Genomic DNA, 21170 nt, shown 5'->3' with positions numbered 1-21170 from the left:
TCCACTGCCCCCAGGCTGGCTGTGCGATACGGGGCTGCATTTACCCAGAAATTTTCCTCCTCTATAGCCCCTCACATTACCACCTTTCTGGTGCATGGGAAACAGGTAACATGCTCAGGATTTGGGAAACTCAAGTTGCTTGATATGTGTGGGTTTATCTGCATTCCGAGGGTCATATGCGTCTTTTGGTGTTCAAGTATTCGGTAAAAGTGTTTCTCTACAAATGGGAGTCTGTGTCTCACTAACTCGGTCAGCTATTGGCTTGATTTTCTGCTAGTCCATTCATGTTGTAATTAAGAAATATAAATGCTTGTTATAGGCCAATTTCTGTGGAGATCCTAAAATTTTTTTAAAAATTGGTTTTGATTTTACTTTCTCTAAATGTTCACATCAATTTTACTTTTGAGGGGAATGTCTTATATATTGCATGTGGTGTAATTTGGGGGCTGTAAATCTGTTCTCTCTATATTCTAAGACTTTTTCAGGAATGTATAAATAGAAGTGTGAATTCTATCCCCCAACATTCTGTCTTTATGGAGAAAGAAAGTGAGGGTAATTCAGTTCTGAAATTCACTACTGAGTCTTCTAATCCAGGCATCTGATTATCCAGGTATCAAAAGAAACATAATTCAAGGCTAGGAAGAGATGGCCCAGTAGTTAAGAGCACATACTGCTCTTCCAGAGGATTCAGGCTTGGTTCCCGACATCTGGCAGCTAAGGACCACTGGTAACTCTGGCTCCATGGGTTCCAGGCTGTCAGTCTCTGCAGGCACCTGCATTCTCGGGCACATGTGTACCCATAGTCACACACACATATACACATGATTTACAGTAATATTGTAGAGAGACCTGTAGTATAATTGGTATAGGAGTCGGTCACACACACATACACATGATTTACAGTACGATTGTAGAGAGACCTGTAGTGTAATTGGTATAGGAGTCAGTCACAAGCACCAGAGATGCTTTCATGCATCTGTTGCTATCAAGCAGAATATTCTCAATTCCTCCCTCTCCTGCCCCAGTTAAAAGAATAGTTAGGGCCTCTTGGTCTTTTTCTTTTCCTTATTGTTTTGACATTGATCTTGGCACCATGATGCTCTTTACCACCGCTTGGTGGCTGAGGTGAGGGTGAGACTGTCTTTGAAGAGTCAGGTCTAATGACAGCTTATTGTTTCTTCTCTATCATGTGAGGCCCCAACTGTATATGTCTTAAATTTCCTCAAATCAAGGGCACCATTCACTCATCATCTTTTCTGTTTGTGAAGATCTGGCCTGCTTTCTTCTTTGCCCTCAGGTCGGTTGTACGCCGTGCAGCAAGTCTTTTAAGTAAAGTAGTGGACAGCCTGGCCCCATCCATTACTAATGTTTTAGTGCAGGGCAAACAGGTAAGTATCTGTTTTCCACATCACAGTCACAGCAGTTTCTGCTTAGGACACTTAGTCTGGACACCTTGATGGCATAGACGGCTCACAAAGAGGTTACCAGTGGCTTGGAGGTTTCTTCAGAAGTCTCTTCTCGAGCAGAAAAGATGCACACACAGTCTGAAAGTAGCAGAACATTTAGTGGGCCATCTCATTTTCACCCTGCACCTTGGGATTTTCATTTTCAGCCCCCATGTTTACTTAAGTTCAGTGCAGTTTCCAGTGTAGAAAACAGAATAATGTCCCTAGAGGGGCACTCGGCCAGGGTCGTGATGCTCAGAGCAGAAGCTAGGTGCATAGCAAAGGTATGTTTTCCCTCCACTCCACCCGACCACTCCCTTCCCACTCCTTACGGATCCATTCAAATTGAAGAGGAGCCAGAGTCTACATTCCTGTGCTGCTCCTCCATCCTTCACGCTCCAGGCCATCTCCTGTCACCTGGCTCCTTTCTACCCACCAAGGTCAGCTCTTCACTTCTGCTCACAGGCCCATCTATAGTTGCACACACTCTCTCTTTCTCCTCTCTGTCCCTCCTTCCCCTCTCCTCCCTCTCCAGCCCCGTGTCTCTTTCCTACACAATGCTTGATGGTGGATGGGTTGGCTTGAGCTGCGCATGTGGACTTGATGGTGGATGGGTTGGCTTGAGCTGCGCATGTGGACTTGATGGTGAGTGGGTTGGCTTGAGCTGTGCATGTGGAGTTTGCTGCTGCTGCTCATCTTCTGTAATCTCTAATCATCTGGCTGGTTCGTTATTTGATTAGAGTGAAGCTCTGTTTACTTTGTCTCTCCTTTGGAGATGTATGTGTTTATTGTGTGTTCCTGACAGCTAATCTAGGGATATAGTGAGCTTTAATAATGGAGTTCTTTAACCTTCCTTAATAACACCAACTAATTACTCATATTTAGGGACTCTTAATTAAAACTGAAATAATTTTATTCAGAACCCAGCTTTAGGGATGTTGGGATAATGTTATTTACTTTCTTGTATGATGTTGTTCAACAACGAAGAATAATTACTCTAATAAGAAGTTGCTGAGAAAAAGTTGCTTTCCATATAGTTTTCTCCATTAGGAGGTAACTTTAAACCACTGTCAATGATTTGGTAAACCAAGGAACAGGAAGTCGTTGACCCAGTACCTTTTTATTTCTAGAATCTTTATCTGTAGCCAGAATCCGTGCTCTTGTCCCACACCATTACATCTGTGGAAGAAAGTTAACCGGGGTGTGAGAAACATGTCTCTCCTGGTTTAAGGCCCATAGCACTGAAGCACAGCTTATTCTCACGCCTGTGCTGATAGGTCTTAGGAATTTTGGAGGTTACTAACCTGACACAAGAAGGGGTAGGTTTGTTATACCCGTTCTGAACAATGTCTATAAGATGATGCAGCCTCCCCTCAATACCCTGCTCCCACATTCAGAAGCCTCAGAGCCTGTGCTCCAGCTACGGCTGGACTACTGCCCACCAGACCAACACCGTCTCCCAGGGAATACTCTCTTACTGCAAGGGTGAGGCCAGATGCCAGCAGCTCGGCCTAATGACCAGAGGCAGGCAGTTTCTTCATGGACTGATTCTCATCCTCCACAGACAGAGACATGGAAATAGAGCCAAGTGTACATTTGCTCACTTATAAGATCTGTTTCTGCCTGAAGCAGTGTGATTTCCTCAAGAGACTTGTAAATTATCTCAAGCTCTCTTAGATAAAAGTAGTTTAGTCTCATTATATCTAGGCGCCAATAATGTACCTCTGTTTTCTTTACATGGTGACATTTAATCCATGTAATCATACTCATATTTACTAGTTGGTGTCATTAGTGTTTGCTAAATCAGTAGTTCTGAGAGGTTGGTTGGTTTAAATATATATGTATATATGTATGTATTATCTAAAGCTCAGGCTGGCCCCAGACTCATTATCATCCTGCCTCAGCTTCCAAGAGAATAGATTTTTAGATGTTTGCCACTATACCAAGCCAGTTCTTACTTAATTCCACAACAACATTGGAGCAAAAGACCATGTTCTGCTCCTTATCCCTCATCTCTAAAATCACATGTCTTGGAGGTGCTGTTGCTTTCCTAGCTCATACAGTTAGGAGCTGTACGTGAAAGAGATGAGAAGTAGAGACGAAGAAGAAGCCAGAGCTGCAGGCCCTCTGAGAAGCAGCTGGCCAAGGAAGGGGAGATGCAAGCATTCTCTTGCCAGCTCTATCAGCACTTTCTGCTTTGAGCTTTGTCATTTCCCTCTGAGCTTTTTTCTTTGGCAGGCTTGTGGGCAGCCAATCCATTCATTCCATAGGTGAGCATCTAGTACCATGGATCATAACCCTCCGCATATACCTACCGTTATACCAGGGTAAGTGAGGGCTACTCAAGACTACATGGCCTTCCTCCTGACTTTGGAAAGGTTGAAATGACGTTAATAGAGCAAAAGGTTCTACTTGAGAACGGTAAAAATAGATCTCCCAAATGCTGAACTGTATGGTAGAATACAACTATATGTGTATTCTGGCTGCTCTAGGGACTTTTCTAGCACTAACATTGCCCCAACCCCAAATTAATAGTTATTTATATCTACTCAACCTTCACTCCCCTGAGACCCTCATGTGCACTTACATTTTAGACCAGACTCTGAACCATCGTGCACTCCAGTGGGAGTCATGCTTTGAAAGCCATTTTAATAAATATCAGAAACAGTTATCCTTCCTAACTCCCTAGCTTGCATAGAGCAATTTCAGCCTGCCAGTCATCCTGAACCTTGAATTTTTTTTCTTTTTCTTTTCTTTCTTTCTTTTTTTTTTTTTTTTTTTTTTTTTTTTTTTTTTTGTAGCTAGGAATTTTTTAACAGTACAATCTGGCAATTACAGGTAACTTTGGGTGCCTTTGGACATGAAGAGGAGGTCATCTCTAATCCACTGTCTCCAAGAGTGATTAAGAACATTATCTATTATAAGTGTAATACCCATGATGAAAGGGAGGCAGTCATTCAGCAAGAACTGGTCATCCATATCGGCTGGATCATCTCCAACAGCCCCGAGTTGTTCAGCGGCATGCTGAAGATACGAATTGGGTGAGTGCTTTGATTTGCAGAGACTTAACTCAAGTGCTCCTCCCGCAGATCCGGCTTCGCATGTGAAGCCAGTGTCTGTGGATTCTTAGGACAGTGCCTCTTTCTTCCATCCTATGGAAGTAGCATCTGGTGGTTTAAAGAACGAATTCCAGGAGTCTAAAAGAATCCATACCTGTATGTACTTCCAAAGTAAAAGTAGCAATGAAATCAAATGCCAAGGATTTCAACAGTTATATCACATAAAAATAAAAAATAAATAAACAAATACTTGTGAAAATTCTTAAAAATAAAATGGATGAGCCATGATAGGAAAATGTTTTTTTTTTTCAGCAAAACCATGTCAGAAGACATGATCCAATAAGAAATTGGCATTTTAAGGATACTCTGCATGTGTGCTTTACCGAACTCTAGTGTTGAATTGCTGCTATTGTAAACTTAGATTAAAAAATTGAAAGTAAGGTACTGGTGGTTTCAAATGTCCCTAACTGACGGGGTCTAGCCCCAATGGGGTTTGCCTGTTCCAGGATAGGGGCATGTGGATTAGAAAATTTGGTAGGAGGAATAGAGATATGAAAGAATTACAGAGACATAGGGTAGAGCCAGGAGGACAATCCAGTGAATACTGAATATGCCTGCATTTATTCTCCATATGCTTATATACCCCAATCCAAAAAGGGGGAAAGAAGGCAAAAGACTGTTTTAACATGATGCAAAGAACAGAGCAATTACCTGCTTCAATATTTGACACATAAAGCCGCTGTGTCCTGAGTTAAGCATTTTGTTGTTAAGGCAAGATGAGCTACAACTACACCTTAGACCAAGTACCCTCTAGATAGCCACTCCCTGGGTCAAACCTCCTGTCAAGTCCTTGAAGAAGGTGAGTAAGCTTGAATTCTTTGACCTTTGGTCAGGGTGGGATGGATCTACCTCTGTGGGCCTTCTCAATACCGAAAACACCAAGTAACCACACCCTTGGTCAAGATATCTTGTTTGTAGCCACACCTTAAGTCAGACTGCTTGTCAATAACCTTAAAAGAGCAAGAGTAGGCTTAAGTGCTCTGACTTTCGTGCCTAACCAAGAGATTTTTAGGAAGTGTAAGTAGGGTGACGAGCTCTGTGGTCCTACTCCTTTACAGCTCTGTAGTCCTGGGAGGGTGCTGGGCCTGCCCAGCCTTCCTCCACATCATCCTCAGTGCTCTATGGAAGAAGGAAATGCTTCAAATCTATGGCAACCCATAAAGTGTATTATAAGTGGCATATAAATACACCCTTACCAAACAGTCAGATAGCTCATATGCAAGCATACAGAATAGCAAATGTCGGAAAGAATATACATTCCCTATTTGTTGAGTACGAATGCGTGGGTGTGTAAGTATGAATTAGGACACTCTCTGCTCTGCTTGACCCTGGATTGTTGATTAAAAAAACTTTGCAGTTTCTCATATCAATTTCTTCTTGAAATGAGCAATTTTTACCTTTATATTTGTGTGTGTGTGTGTGTGAGAGAGAGAGAGAGAGAGAGAGAGAGAGAGAGAGAAAGAAAGAAAGAAAGACAGAAAGAAAGACAGAAAGACAGACAGACAGAGATGGTTTCCCCATTCCATCATGTAGGTCTCAGGGACTGAGCCGAGGCTGTCAAGTTTGGTGGCAAGTGCCTTTATTATATTTTCCTTTGTATTATTTATTGCTTTCCAACTTCTTAGTTTTTATTTCAGAAAGCTACCAAAGTGTAGACCCTCATGCGGTAATAGCTACTTGTCCTTACTCTCTGCAACACCATGAGTATACCATAAGTTATCAATTCTTTGTCTATGCTTAGACCAGTAACTAGGACCTGTAGCTTACTCCTGCTACCCAGAGTCATGAGGAAGTATGATATTGCACATCGCTGGTCCAGATAAAGATGTGAAGTGTGGTTGCCATTAAACTCAGGTTGATTTCACACCGTCATGAAGCTATACATTGAGAATGTCTACGCTTATAATGAAACATAAAAAAACTGAGATTTTACACCTTTACCTGTAAGACAAGAAATACAGATGAATTGAAACTAATTCTAAGTCCCCTCTGCTTCAAGAGATAGAGTAAGGCTGTCTTAAAGGTTGGAGTTCTTAGAGAAAGCTTTTCCCTCCTTCTGGTACTGGAAATTACCTCTGGCAAAGGAGACTTTTGTCATGTTAACTACACTTAAAAACAAAACTGTAAAATACAAATCTTTCTACTATCTATATTGTCTAAATCTAGATCTATATTGTCTTAATCAAACTATAAGAAGAGCTTAAAATGATTTATCTGGCCATATTTTCAAGGTCACTATTTGCACTTAAAAGCAACAGTTTCCTGGTGTAGCAGGGAGTTCTGATCTGTCAGCTGTCAGGTGTCTTCACTCAGGTGACATTTTCCTCTCTGGGCCTCCAGTTTACATGTTAATCTGCTAGAGTCTTTGCACTGGTGGCTTTTCCTTCTGGGACTTCAGTTTACTTGTTTGTCTCTTCTTATTTACCTCATACTCAATAAGTTTTTATTAAGATCTCTCTCCTTTAGGTGACTGCCCTCCCCTGTACACACCTTTAATGGTTGCCTGCTGGCACAAACATATGTTTCGTTATAAATTAGGTCCTGGAACAGTTTTAATTGGCTTAAAATTGGTGAACAAATTATTCACACAGTTTTTGAAGGCCACATTCTTTGTAAATTGTTGAACCTGTAGCTGCTTCTAAAATATTCATTAATTTTTTAAATGGAAGATTTAAAGTGAAATTACCTGGCGCAAGTGAGAAGGAAACATGGAACACACAACAAACCTGCTTAGGAGTTTATTAGAGGGGGCGTGCACAGGCCTGGGGAAATCAGTGTGGAGAGAGAGAGAGAGAGAGAGAGAGAGAGAGAGAGAGAGAGAGAGAGAGAGAGAGAGTGCATTCAGTTTTTAAAAGCTGCCTAGCGTTTGTGTACAGAGGGTTGACTTGACTACATCATATGCAGATGACAGGACTCATGCATGCACATAAGGGCTTAGCTAAGTCATACATGGATGATGCACCCACACCGCACATGAGTCACGTGGGGGTCCTTCAACATCCCCAGGCCATTAGACACTTCTGCCTGAGGGCTTGTCTGCACATGCATGGCCCTAGAACCCGGAAGTATCAGCCTTATTGTGGCTGAAATCATAACATAAAGAAAGTAATTTTTTGATTATTTAGATGATGGTAGCATCTCAGATGGGTATTCTTGTCTGAAATTTTTCAGTTATTTTCTTCTAATGTTAATATTCTTGAAATGCCAGCATCCACTAGGCTGGGCTGAATGTGTGTGCTTTAATCCTGTTCCTTCTTATCCTCAGTTCCCACAGGCTGCCCACACTTCTATCTGTGCTTTTTAACCTTCCTGCGTCTTCTCCAAGGTTTCTTGATCCGCATCACACATTGCCCAGTGTTTTCCTCCTCTCCACGGCTAATCCTGCTGGTGAGGCATCTTCAGCTTTCCTGTGAAGAGAATCAGCCTGCTCACAGGGATGCTACCTTAGCCTTATAATGATTTGATTGCTGTCTCATTATTGATTTGTGTGCCAGCCTTCATGTTAAAATAGATCAAGTTCCTGACAGGCCATTACTGTAAAGACCTGCAATCAACTGCTTTCTACTGTAGGCCTGTCAGTCAGGCTTTAGTAGGAGAAACCCTGGGGATGTGTGCTATCAGGCCCTTCTCTGCTCGCCTTTCCCGTTGCCTTGGCATTCTGAAGCAACCGTGACCCAGGTGAATCCTGTCTGATCACGTATTTGGTGCTCAGAGAAGGCCGCCAGTGTCAAAGATTCAGACTTTAGCATTGCTGGGGCAATGGAAGAGAGTTGCTGCTTGCAAACCCAAGTTCATTAGCATCATTTTGGTTGGTACCTTTGAGTTGAACCTTTGATGGGAGGTGAGGAAGTGAGCTGACAACTACCCCACCCTGTTCTGTTGATTAGGTTTGGGACAAAGGGAGCGAGTCACCAGAAGCTCAGTTGCTTCATCAAATTGTCACATCAATTTAATGTCAGGCCAAAAGTCCTCGCTTGTAACTTCGCCACTTCCTGTTCCCTGGAATCTTAGACATCTTGGGCTGCCATAGTAAAATCTCACAGGTAAAGTGACTTAAATAGATTTAATTTTCTCACTGTTTCTGGAAGTTCAGGGTCCTGGCATCAGTTGATCTAGCTCTGGTGAAGAGTCTCCCAGTGGCCAGATGCTCTCTCACTAATGTTGCTGCGAACTCAGCTAACCCTAGTACCTGCAAAGGCCCTGGCTCCAGGTGTGCCTCCGCTGGGACCAGGGCTTCAAGACAGGGATTTAAAGGGGTAGTGTTACAGCGTAGCAAAGAGCATGGTGTAGGAGACTGACAGTGTGGACAGTCATTTACTGTGCTGTTTAAGCACAAATATCAGTCCTTATTCTCTTGAAATAATATGCAAACAATTGCTAACATGGTTTCTCCCCGGACCAGGACTATTATTTCTGGCTTGTGTTTTCAGAAGGCGTCAGCTGAGTGTTTTGAGTGGCGTCAGTTACCTGTGCTTTTTTCACTGCCGTGCCTTGATGAGGGTGTGCTATTAAATAGCATGCTGGCACATAAAGTGGTGCCCTTCGCTCACTCACCACAGGAGTGTGATCAGAGGCAAACCTGTTGTCTGGACAGTTGTGGAGAACTCCTCCAGCTGTCCTTAGGGAGGACATTCTCATCCTCCAGCCAACCGTGAAACTCTGAAGCTTGATCCGTCAGTCGTTGTGCCTGCCACTTTCTCATTTGCTTATTGGCAAATCGAACGTGTCTCTGGTTCTTCAGGCAGCAGTCCAAGGATAAGCATCATTCTCCTGACCTCCCATGTGTTTCTGTTTTTCTTTCCCCCACTTTGGGAATTAAATGCTTTTATTGCTGGAATTGCCACATCCTTTGTGACCTTGGCAATGGGAATAAAGACAAGAAGTAGAGACTCCTGTGGACTTTTAAACTATTAGTAGTCCTGGATAAAATGTCTCTTGATCTTCTCCTTTCCATAAGCTCCTTTATTATTTCTCTCCCATTGGCATTTGATTGTTACAGTGGTACTGGGTCACAACTTCTGATCTTCACGGTGTCACGCTGGGTAATTTGCTTTCTCTGAGTCTCTGACACTGTCTTTAGTACTTTATACGCAATGTTGTTTTCTGTTTTTATTTTAGTCTTTCTAAAAATTGATATGAAAATTAGTCTTTACTAACATTTTTATGATTCTTTAGACTTTCAAAGGGCCTTTTAAAATATATATGGCCTTATTTATTCTGCAGTGTAGTAAGTTAGATGAGAAATAGTAATATCCCTGTTTGAAAAGTAACTCAACTGTAGGGCACAGTTGGTAAGTGATGGGTTTTGTTATTGTTTTAGTTTTCATTCTTTAACTGGAGCTGTGTTTTTAAAACTTATTTATTTTAATTCTTTGACAGTTTTATACATTTGAATAATGGATTTGGGTCATTTGCGCACACACTCCCCCATAAATTCTTCCCCCCACCCACCCCTCGTGCTGAAACTCTTCTGCACAAGCAGTCCAGTTCTACTTACTCTGGTGTCATTCCTCCTCCAGCAGCCCTTCCTCCTCCTGCTGCCCCCTCTCTTCCTACTGCCCCTCCTCCTGCTGCTGCCCCTCCTCCTGCTGCTGCTCCCCCCACTGCCCCTCCTCCTGCTGCCCCTCCTCCTGCTGCTGCTCCCCCCCACTGCCCCTCCTCCTGCTGCCCCCCTCCTGTTGCTACTCCCCTCCCGCTGCTGCCCCTCCTCCTGCTGCTGTCCCTTCTCCTGCTGCCCGTCCTCCTCCTGCTACCCCTCCTCCTCCTCTTCCTCCTTTTCCCCCCACTGAGTTTAATTAAGTTGCTTACATGAGCATTAATGGAATGTTTGCTGAATCATGGACTACTTGACAACAGAAACTCCACTGAAGAAAACGAAACCCCCTTGCTGCTGTGGTGTTGCACACCTTTAATCCCAGCATTCAAGACAAATCAGGCATTTTGAGGCTGCTCTACATAGTGAGACCCATGACAACTAGAGCTTCATAGTGAGATCCCTTCTCAAAAATAAATAAATAAGTAAATAAATAAATAAATAAAACAAAACAAAACAATAAAAAAAAAACGAAGGAAAAAGAAGCAGGGGTGGGACCTCATGAGCTGCTCTCCCGTTTGTGATGAAATAACAGCAGCATTAGTTCATGGGTAGACTTAGTGTTTAGAAGACAATTTGACAATGTTTGCAAAGCAACAGTAATAAGTTCTTCGTGAGGACTGTGATCTCCTTAGCCTTGGACTCTTGTCTTAGGGTTTTTTTTTTATTGTTTTTATTGAGCTATACATTTTTCTCTGCTCCCCTCCCTTCCTCCCCCTCTCCTTCTGCCCTCTCCCATGCCCCCCACACTCCCAGTTTACTCAGGAGATCTTATCTTTTTCTCCTTCCTATGTAGACCCATGTATGTCGTTTCTCTTAGGGTTCTCTTTGTTGTCTTAGTTGTCTGGGTTGTGGATTGTAGATTGGTTTTTCTTTGTTGTATGTCTAAAAGCCACTTATAAGTGAGTACATATTATATTTGTCTTTCTGGGTCTGAGTTACCTCACTCAATATGTTTTTTCTAGATCCATCCATTTGCCTGCAAATTTCAAAATGTCATTATTTTTTTACCACTACGTAGTACACCATTGTATAAATGTACCACGTTTTCTTTATCCATTCTTCAGTTGAGGGGCATCTAGGTTGTTTCCAGGTACTAGCTATTACAAACAATGCTGCTGTGAACATAGTTGATCACATATCCTTGTAGTATGATTGAGCATCCTTTGGGTATATATCCAATAGTGCTATTGCTGGGTCTTGAGGTAGATTGTTTCCTAATTATCTGAGAAATCGCCATACTGATTTTCAAAGTGATTGTACAAGTTCTCATTCCCACCAGCAATGGAGGAGTGTTCCCCTTACTCCACATCCTCTCCAGCATAAGCTGTCATCAGTGTTTTTGATCTTGGCCATTCTGACAAGATGTAGGATGGAATCTCAGAGTTGTTTTGAATTGCATTTCTCTGATTGCTAAAGATGTTGAGCATTTCCTTAAGTGTCTTTCAGCCATCTGAGATTCTTCTGTTGAGAGTTCTTTATTTAGGTCTGTACCACATTTTTGTATTGGATTATTTGTTCTTTTGATGTCAAGTTTCTTGAGTTCTTTGTATTTTGGAGATCAGTTCTCTGTCTGATGTGGGGTTGGTGAAGAATTTTTCCCATTTGATAGGCTGCTGTTTTCTCTTGTTGACCATGTCCTTTGCTTTACAGAAGCTTCTCAGTTTCAGGAGGTCCCATTTATTAATTGTTGCTCTCAGTGTCTATGCTAGTTAGGATTTCTATTGCTGTGAAGAGACACCATGACCATGGTAACTGTTATTTAAAAAAAAATTTAATTGGGACTGGCTTACAGTTCAGAGGTCTAGCCCATTATCGTGGTGGGAAGCATGACAGCACACAAGCAGACATAGTGCTGGAGAAGGAGCTGAGAGTCCTGCATTTTGATCCACAGGCAATAGGAAGTGACCTGAGACACACTTCCTCCAATAATGCCACACTTACTCCAACAAGGCTATATCTCCTAATAGTGCTTCTAATGAGCTTATGGGGGCCAATTACATTCAGACTACCACATTCTACTCCCTGACCCTCATGTAACAATATCTTAATGCAAAATGTATTTAGTCCAACTTCAGAAGTTCCCATGGTCTATCACAGTCTCAACAATGTTTAAAAGTCCACAATTCCAAGTCTCTTCTGAGATTCACATAATCTCTTAACTGTAATGCCCTATGAAATCAAATTTAAAAAAAACAGATTACATACTTCCTGTAAAATGAGAGTGCATTTTTGTTTCCTGGCCACCCAGACCTGAATAATCACACAGAAACTATATTAATTACAACACTGTTCAGCCAATTACTCAGGCATATTTCTAGGTAACTCTTGCACTTGAATTAACCCATTTCTATTAATGTGAGTATTCCCACAAGACTGTGGCTTACCAGAAAGTTCTAAGTCCTTCTCCTTTGGCAGCTATGTGGTGTCTCTTTGACTCCATCTTCTCTTTCACTATTTTTGTGCTCAGATTTCCCATCTGGCTTTGCTTTGCTAAGCCATTGGCCAAAACAGCTTCAACCAAATGGCAATAAAACATATTCAGTCATACAGAGGGGAATCCCACATCAACTTTTGACATATAATGCCACAGGATATACATTACCATTCCAAAATGTAGGGAAGGTAGCACAGTGAGGAATTAATTACTGGACCAGCGCAAGACCATCTTGGCAAACTTCAAACCCTACATCTCCATGTCTGATGTCAAAAACTCTTCAGAGCTCCAACTCCTTTCAGCTTTGTTAACTGCAACACACTGCTCTCTCTAGGATTGGTTCCACTCCCTGTTAGCAGCTTTCCTTGGCAGGTATCCCAAGACTCTGGTGTCTCCAATATCTTGGGGTCTACCAGGCAACCCAGACTTTACCTCCTTAGCTTCGTGCAATGGCCTCTCTTGGCCTCCATTCCAGGACACCCTTGACGCATGCCCAGTCTCAGCAGATTTCCTTAATCACGGAGGAATATTACACAACCCCTTTCTTCTGTCCTAAAAACCAGAACCATGTGGCCAAAGCTATCAAGTTCTACTATTTGTTGGAGCTGGAACACCGCCCCCCTCATTGAATTACCTCTTCACCAGCTTTCTATTTTCCACGGTTACCGTCACTGCCAAAGCTTGGCAGGAAGCATAGCAGCACACAGGCAGACATGGTGCTGGAGAGATAGCTGAGAGTTCCACATCTTGATCTGCAGGAAGTGAACTGAGACAAACTTCCTCTAATGGTGCCGCTCCCTATGAGCATTGGGGGCCAATTACATCCAAACTCCAATAGCTCTTGACCAGGTTTAAAGCAGCAGGTATGGCCTTCCTCCAGTGAGGCAGGCCTCATGTGCATTACAAAAGTGCTTTGCCACCCATTCCCACAGTAGTCAGGCCACAGTGCACCACTGGACACATCTTGCCTGGCAGGTTGATGTTGTAGCCACAGAGTCCACAGCTGTGTGGAACTGCTGATGCCTTTTCTTCCCCTGGTGCCTCCAAAGTACTTCAGGCATCATGAAAGCCAGTCAGTGAGCAGAGATCTGCAGCTCAGTCCCAGCATGATTTCTCTGTGTCCTGCAGCTGAAGTGTGTGGCGTCTTCAACAATTGGGTCCTACCATCTAGCTCAATGGGCAACCAGGAGCAGTGACAGTAGCCTATTCTGTTTTGGAAGCTTCTGGGACATTCCAACACACAACTCGTAGGGAGGAAAACCACATCTGACACTGGGGTAGTAACTTGTGGCCTCTGGGAAGAGCGGTACCCATTCATACAGGGTGCTTCTGTTCAAATTTTTTAAACTATGTTTTTTAATCAGCTTACTCTAAAATAATAGGTTCACATAAAGGCATTTCTAACATGCTTAGTTTTGGTTAATCTTTCCCTTCAGCTTTTCCTCTCCCCAATTTCCATATCCTATCCTTGCTTAAGCCTCTCCATCCCCTAACTACTTCCATATTCTGTTTATTCTTCTATGTCCCCGTCCCCTCAGCCACCCTCTCTATTGACCCTTTCTTAGCTTCCTGACCTCTAAGGACACTACGAGTTAAACGTACTGGTCTCGGAGGTCGGAGGTCAAAGGTAGGCTCTACAAATGAGAGCAGTCATGTTTTATTTGTCTATCTGGGCCTGGGACTACTTCACTTGGTATATTTCCCAGTAATATCCATTTTCCTTAGAACTTCAGAATTTCATTTTTCTTTGCACCTGAATAAAATCTAGTGTGCCACTTACACATGTGAGTGTGGCAGTCATCACATCTGCCATTGAGTGTTTTGACATTCATTCCTGAGTATCTTAGAGAGAAGGCATCATCTTTTTGAAAGGGGTTTGTAGCCAGACATGGTGGCTCACACTCGTAATCCAAACACATGAGAGAGTAAGACAGAAGATTATCACAAGTTCAATGCCAGCTTGGTCTACATAGGCCAACCTCAAAGTCTGTCTCAGACATACATACATACATACATACATACATACATACATACATACAAAAAATTCTGTTTCAGTTGTTGTTCATTCTGTTGGTGGTTAGGTTTTTGTTTTGGTTTGATTCATGATCTTACCATATAGCCCAGACTTGCCTCAAAGTCAGGGTCCTCCTGCCTCTACTTGCTAAGCACCAAAAGTACTATGTGTACCACTGCTCAGGTAGCATGATTTCTTAATCACAGTGCTGTTATCAGACCCAAAATTAACATCACCAAACATCCAATTTCTAGCCCCTCAAAGGACTTCCTGCCTCCTCTTTAAAACAAGGCCACACATGGCATTTTTAGCACGTATCTGCAGTCATGCAGTCTAGAAGAGAACTCCATGGTTCTTTTTTATTCTATTGGCTTTCTAAGAGACCAGAGTACAGATTTTCCATTGCATGGCTCAATAATGGGCCATTACTCTAAGCTACTACAAATATAAAATTTAGCATTAAAATGAAAGGAAAATAAAGTAGAATTATAAGTAACTCTAAGTTAAACTTATGTAGACTATAAAAAAGAAAAGGTTCAGTCTGTTGAGAATTTTTAATTAAAATGTTTGTAACAATTTTATAAGGAATTTTAATATCAAAGCATCCAAAATGACTGTGTTCTTGTGACTGTTATGTTTGTATACCATTTTGGCAAATATAGTCTCTAATACAGGCGGTGAACAAGTCAAGAAATTCTACTTTTTGCCAGATAGATAAATTTAGTTCACTTTTCAGCTAATTTAAAGAAATACACCAAGGCTTAGGGAACATCAAGGAAGAGGGGGAAGGAAGAAAGAGCTAGACGGTGGGGAGGCCGCTATGAAATGCTGTCTCTGCATGTGACATGGCCACGGTACTCATGATTTCAGTGTAGCTGTGCACAATTCTTGAACAAGATCAAGCCACGAAAACCATGTTATCAGTCCACACTGCAACAGACGCCACTAACTGGACTTCTAGGTCACCTGGAAAAAGCTGGACGTGAGTGGGGATGGGAATGTGTTGGAGATATCTGGAGGCAGTTGGGGTGGACAAAATCAAACCCTGTAATGAGTTTTAGTGCATTGTTAACATCCTGTCCTTGTGTTCTGGGTTTTCCCTCACTGAAACAAAATATTTGAATCACTTTTCAAAGACAAAAATTGTTTTGGCTCACAGTGTTGAAGGTTTTTGTCCATAGTCAGTTTCTCCATTGTTGTTGGGCCTGAGGCAAACAGCACAACACAGCAGCATCACTTGGCAGAGTAAGTCTTGGCACTCAAGAGACACTAAGCAGAAAGGGGAAGGTCCCATCTTGGACATGATCCCATGACCAGAAAACCTGCTCCAGGACCCTCCTCTTAAAGTTTCTGCCAGTTCTCAGTCGTATGGAATGCATCAGGGGTGTGTGTGTGTGTGTGTGCGTGTGTGTGCGTGTATGCATGTGGTGATGGGGTGGGGGTCAGATCCAAGTGAGCAGTTTGTTTCTCTCAAGCCAAGCATTTTATGGTATGTACTCAAATTCCTGGTATCCAGAAAGAACAGCAATAGGAGAGAGGAGAAGTGAGAATTGTCTTCATCTGAGACCACAGAGACTGGAAGTCACAGACCTGAGACACCTGTGGCCTGTGGCTTGGCCCAGCACACAGGGACCTAAACCTTGTCGCCTGCACCTCTTGCTCACCTGGGGTGGTTTAAGGTTTTTTCCCATCCTTTGCACTGAGACATTAAACTCTTCCCACTAAGGAGTGTCACTATTGTTTTACAAACCAACTTTGGCAGAAAGACTGTATCTTTTGACTATATCGGCCTTAAGTTTTCACCTCTGTGTCCATAGTAGCCTGGTGGGTTGTTCTTCAAGGGATACAGACAGAGAAAGACAGTCCTCTGCCTGGGGCAGTGACTTTTTCTGTAACACACTGCTGCAGGTAGGTTGCAGCTCACTGTCCCTTGTATTCCAAGCACAGGCACTTCTATGTTCCCACCAATCCCAAGTCAATGACTTACGAGGTTAAAAAAGAAATTTGTATTTTTAGAAATCATCATTATTCTTGTCTTTCCCAGGAAGAGACTTTTATGTGATAACGCATCTCAGCCCTATCTTAAGATGAATCATCTGTGGGCTGTTTGGTTGCAGCTTGTTTCCTGCAGCCGCTACAGACGCTATTACAGGGCAATAGTGTGTCTGACCTGGAAGGAATCTAAGTACTTAGCTTTCCCCATGTCTTACAACTAATTGCATGTTTAAAAGCATCCTTAAGATTCTGATCAGGTCACAGTCTGAATGGAAGAAATATCAGTGATCCAGGAAATGGAATGGCCTTTTCCTCATTCCGCTATGGATGCATCAGTGCTGTGAAGGGTGTTTCCGGAAGCAGCACCAGGTGATTGCATTTGAAGAGTTCTCTGTTCTTGCTTCAGGTGGATCATCCATGCCATGGAGTATGAACTACAGATCCGTGGTGGAGTTGAGCCGGCTGTGGACTTGTATCAGCTCTCGCCAAGTGAGGTTAAACAGCTGCTCCTAGACATTCTCCAGCCTCAGCAGAGTGGAAGGTAATAGAGACTTTTGTTTCCTGTAGACACGGAAAGACACAGAAATATCTGATTTTTTAGCTGATATGGATGAGAAATTAGTATGACATCAATAAAAAATTTAAGACGCTAGGCAGGGTGGCATACACCTATGATCCCAGCACTTATGATGCTGAGACAAAATGCTTGTCTGGGCTTTCTGGTGAGTACTATGAGTACCAGGCCGGCTAAAACAGAAGGAGGCTCAGCAGAACATGAGGCCACCTTCCCAGCCAGACAGCATGGACACGGATGAATCGAAATGTCTGAATTTATGATTCTGTGTTGATTTGCATTTTATATTTTTTCCAGGTATAGTTTATAACACTCTCCTATTTTTTTATTATCAGTGCACTATATAACACTTTATACAATTTTGATTAAACTTTTTATGGAATTTTATAGTATTTGGCATCTCCTCCCAACACTTTGGCAGAAATTGGGTTTAGTAGCATTATGGAGATGTGCTGCCTGACTCTGTCTCCCTAAGTAGACTATAAGCATCAGACGTAAATCCTTCCATATAGTTCACTTAGAATAAAAACGAAACAAAACAAGTGTTTGTGGATTGCCTTGAATTTAATATTTTTAATTCCAGAACGAACAGTAGTGTAATTATTTAGGCAAGTACTTATTTAGTGTATTTGCTAAATACATTAAAGTATCCCCAAGATGACGAAGTTAGATGCCTAGAAGATTCTAACTGGACTATCTACAAGAGAGGTTGTCTATTAAAGTGTGTGTGTGTGTATGTATGTATATTATAGATTATGGATATGTGCCTCGCTGTCTTCTCTAACAATATATTTGAACAAACAAGTGAGTCTCCCTGTCATAGGACAGTTGGCATTATAAAATGTTGGTTGTAAATGTAACGGCATTATAGTGGCGTCCCAAGAGCAGTTTCCTGAGCTCCATGTGGAAAAACTAGCGAGAGAACTGGAAAACATAAAATAAAAGCTTTCTCCAATGGTTTTAACCGGGGGCATAACTTCTGAGAGTAAAACAGTGTGGTAAACAGATGGCCCTGGGCAGAAAAGACAGCAGAGATGAGTCTTCTATAAACACACATTTGGGATCCACTACATGGGAATATTGCCATCACAAGTTACTGCATCAAGAATGGACTTTTAAAATAAATTCTTTTCACAACTGGATCGCTGTTTGCAAACAGGTAAAATCAGATACTTGTTATGACATCACAACCACCTCCAAGTAGACTAGAGGTCGGCATGTAAAGCCTGGGACAGAGAAGACAACACTGGTGAATTTCTCTTTAACCTTGGTGTGGGAAAGACCTTAAGTATGATTTAACCCAAAGGTAGGATAAGAAACAACTAGCAAAGCTTATCAGATTTTAAATAACATTTTTTAAATGCAAAGCTAATCTCAAAAGAAAACCAAGAAACTAGACCCAAACATGTTCTGAAGAATTAGTATCCAAGAATTCTTAAGAACTGAGAGATAACCACCCCAGACCAAAGTGGAGGGGAACATGAACAATATGTACATTTTATAAAAATGGCCTTTGACTATTATAAAAGATGTTCATATTAATATACAATTAGAGCCGTTTTTGGGGAATGCCAAGAGACTTCTTACCTGTCTCAGCGCCCAAGTTAGGGCATATGCCGAGCATTTGCCAAGCCTGTGAGGAGAAGGGACTGCTGTGTAACTGGGTACAACCCTGCTGGTGGGATTTGACATCAGAGAACTCTCCTTCAACTCAGGTCCTTTTAGTAAATACAACATGAAAATGTGTGTGCATAAATCATTGATTAGATCATTGCTTATAACTGAAAATGTTAGTATTTCTACAACCTGACTTTTCATATACAAGAAATGATTGGAACATAATATGGTATGCTACACAATAGAGTACTGTGTGCCTTTGAAAAATGAAATTCTAAGATATATTGTAAGATGAAACAGCAAGATGCAAAAGAATGTCAGTTCTTAGTTTTAAAAACGTATACATTCATTTGTGCAGAAGAAATACAGGAAGAATAAGTCAGAAACTCCTGCAGCTAGTGCTATTCGGGAAGGGTAAGAAGGAATGGGAATGGTGAAGCCGGTACAGCATAACAGAGTAAGCACAGCGTAAGCCTTTCCCAGCTGACCTCTGTGCATGGAGCACTTCCTCTTAAGTGGCAGGGGTGTTACATGCGCCCAGAATTAAGTAATGCATTAAAATCAGTCCATATGTGGAAGAACCCATGGTAGAGCGGAAACCAACAAATAAGCCCGGCTCACACAGTGAGTACCACACTGAGGAGGGTGGCAAAGCCAGAGGCCCTGTCAAAGTATTCCTTTGGCTAGACGCCCGAAAGTTACAAGGAAAAAAAAATGTAAGCCAGGAGCATCTTTGTGCCAGAAAGCAAAAAGAAACCATCTCAAAATACCTCAGAGATGTGCAGGAGGACACAACAGAACCTGGAAGAGGCTCTTGGGACCCCAACTGAGATGTAGTTTTTGTTTGTTTTTTTCCAAACGGGTACCTAATCATTTGTGTAGAAGAAATACCCATAGGCTAGTAATAGATTATAAACAGATAAGCTGATAGAGATCAGTGAATGGGGGAGAAGGGACTCCGCCTTAAGACAGAATCTAATTAAGTTCAGATAGACGGATGGGAACAGAAAATGATCACTGAGAAAATACAGCAGTAGCTGCAGGCCAGAACCATTGCTAGAAGAAACGTGGAGTGAGAACTCACACAGCCTCTGAGTACTTCTATCTAACTTCCTTCTGTACAATAGCACAGGGAAAACAAGTAATTTTATATAGGGGACAAACCTGATGACTCCCTTAACCTAAGTGATGAAGATGACATCACTGCTGATAAGGCTTCACTTCCGTGCACCCTCATATGGGGCCGACTCTGTATCTCTTCCCGATGTTCTTGCCAAAATGTATTATTTCACAAGAAACCACTATAGAACCCAATCAGAGGAAAATCCTGACATAGCAGATATTGCTAAAGTATGAGAGCTTAAAACATAAATAAGTAAAGAATTACCACAAATTCAAGGAGCCCCCAGGACATGGAAACTAAATGACACAAGCCATCCTGAACTGGAGCATAACTTGGTAGAATGTCAAGAAGGCTCACGGATAACTTCCTGTTATTGTATGGCTTTTGATTTCTTGGTGCCAATGGTTAAGCCATGATTATATATGATGATAAGACTGGGAGAGGGCTTGAGGGAAGAGGTAGAAGAAATTGGCATTATTTTTGTGACTTCTGTAAGTATAAAGCTTTTCAAAATGAAATGACAGTTTTAAAGGAGGCTGGAGAAATGATTCGGCCATTAAGACTGGCTGCTCCTACAGATGACCAGACTCCATTCCCAGCACCCACATGGTAGCTCACAACCCCCCTCCCCGTGACTCCACAGTCAGGGAGTCCAGTGCCCTCTTCTGGCTTCCACAGGCACCAGCCCTGCACATAGTGCACAAGCATACATACAGGTGAAACACCCATACAGATTAATAATTAATAATAATATCTTCTAAAATATCTTCCCAGCTCCATTATGAGTGATCTCTTCTTCTTTTTATGTTCTAAACAAATGCTCCTTTTCTAGTATTAGCATGACCTCATAGAGCTCTGAAATATATTTTTGTTGTTGTCACCGTATTTTAACCATATTTAAGGAATATGGTTAAACCAAGTGCAGAGGGTATTCAATTACCAAAGGAAAACATCATCAAGGGACCAGCAGATCATTGGCCTTGTTGCCTTTTAACAAAACCCTGAAAGCAATAGTGTAAGTCTGGGTCTGTTGATGGAAACTTCAGCCATCCAGAAGAGGTTCCTGTAATTACTAAATTTATCAAATTGCACTGGTATTCTGCCACAAAACAAGTGTCTTTAGCTGTTTACTCTGTCCGACACAGCCACTTTTGTACTTAGAAATATTGTCAGTTTGTTGATCCTGACACATCTTGCATGTGATAATGGTTTATTTCAATCTGTCTTTTTAAGGACCTAATGTAAATAGACAC

General features: G+C 42.0%; 1 protein-coding gene across 5 annotated transcripts in view; it reads left to right on the top strand.

The window, feature by feature from the left end:
* The window catches only part of Phkb (phosphorylase kinase regulatory subunit beta), a 182629-nt gene that overhangs the window by 147705 nt on the left and 13754 nt on the right, over positions 1-21170 (top strand). For 3 of the 5 annotated variants that reach the window (XM_057754198.1, XM_057754194.1, XM_057754196.1), the window contains 3 exons: positions 1298-1388; positions 4284-4486; positions 17010-17144. In XM_057754198.1, the coding sequence (XP_057610181.1) occupies positions 1298-1388; positions 4284-4486; positions 17010-17144 (429 nt within the window). Of the gene's footprint in view, positions 1-14; positions 106-1297; positions 1389-4283; positions 4487-17009; positions 17145-21170 lie in introns of all 5 variants that reach the window. The other 2 variants (XM_057754195.1, XM_057754197.1) reach the window with 1 other exon arrangement.

Source organism: Chionomys nivalis, chromosome 21 (genome assembly GCF_950005125.1).
Source record: "Chionomys nivalis chromosome 21, mChiNiv1.1, whole genome shotgun sequence".
NCBI classification, from domain to species: domain Eukaryota; kingdom Metazoa; phylum Chordata; class Mammalia; order Rodentia; family Cricetidae; genus Chionomys; species Chionomys nivalis.
Note: the sequence above shows the minus strand (reverse complement) of the source record. Positions and strands in the feature narration are given on the sequence as shown.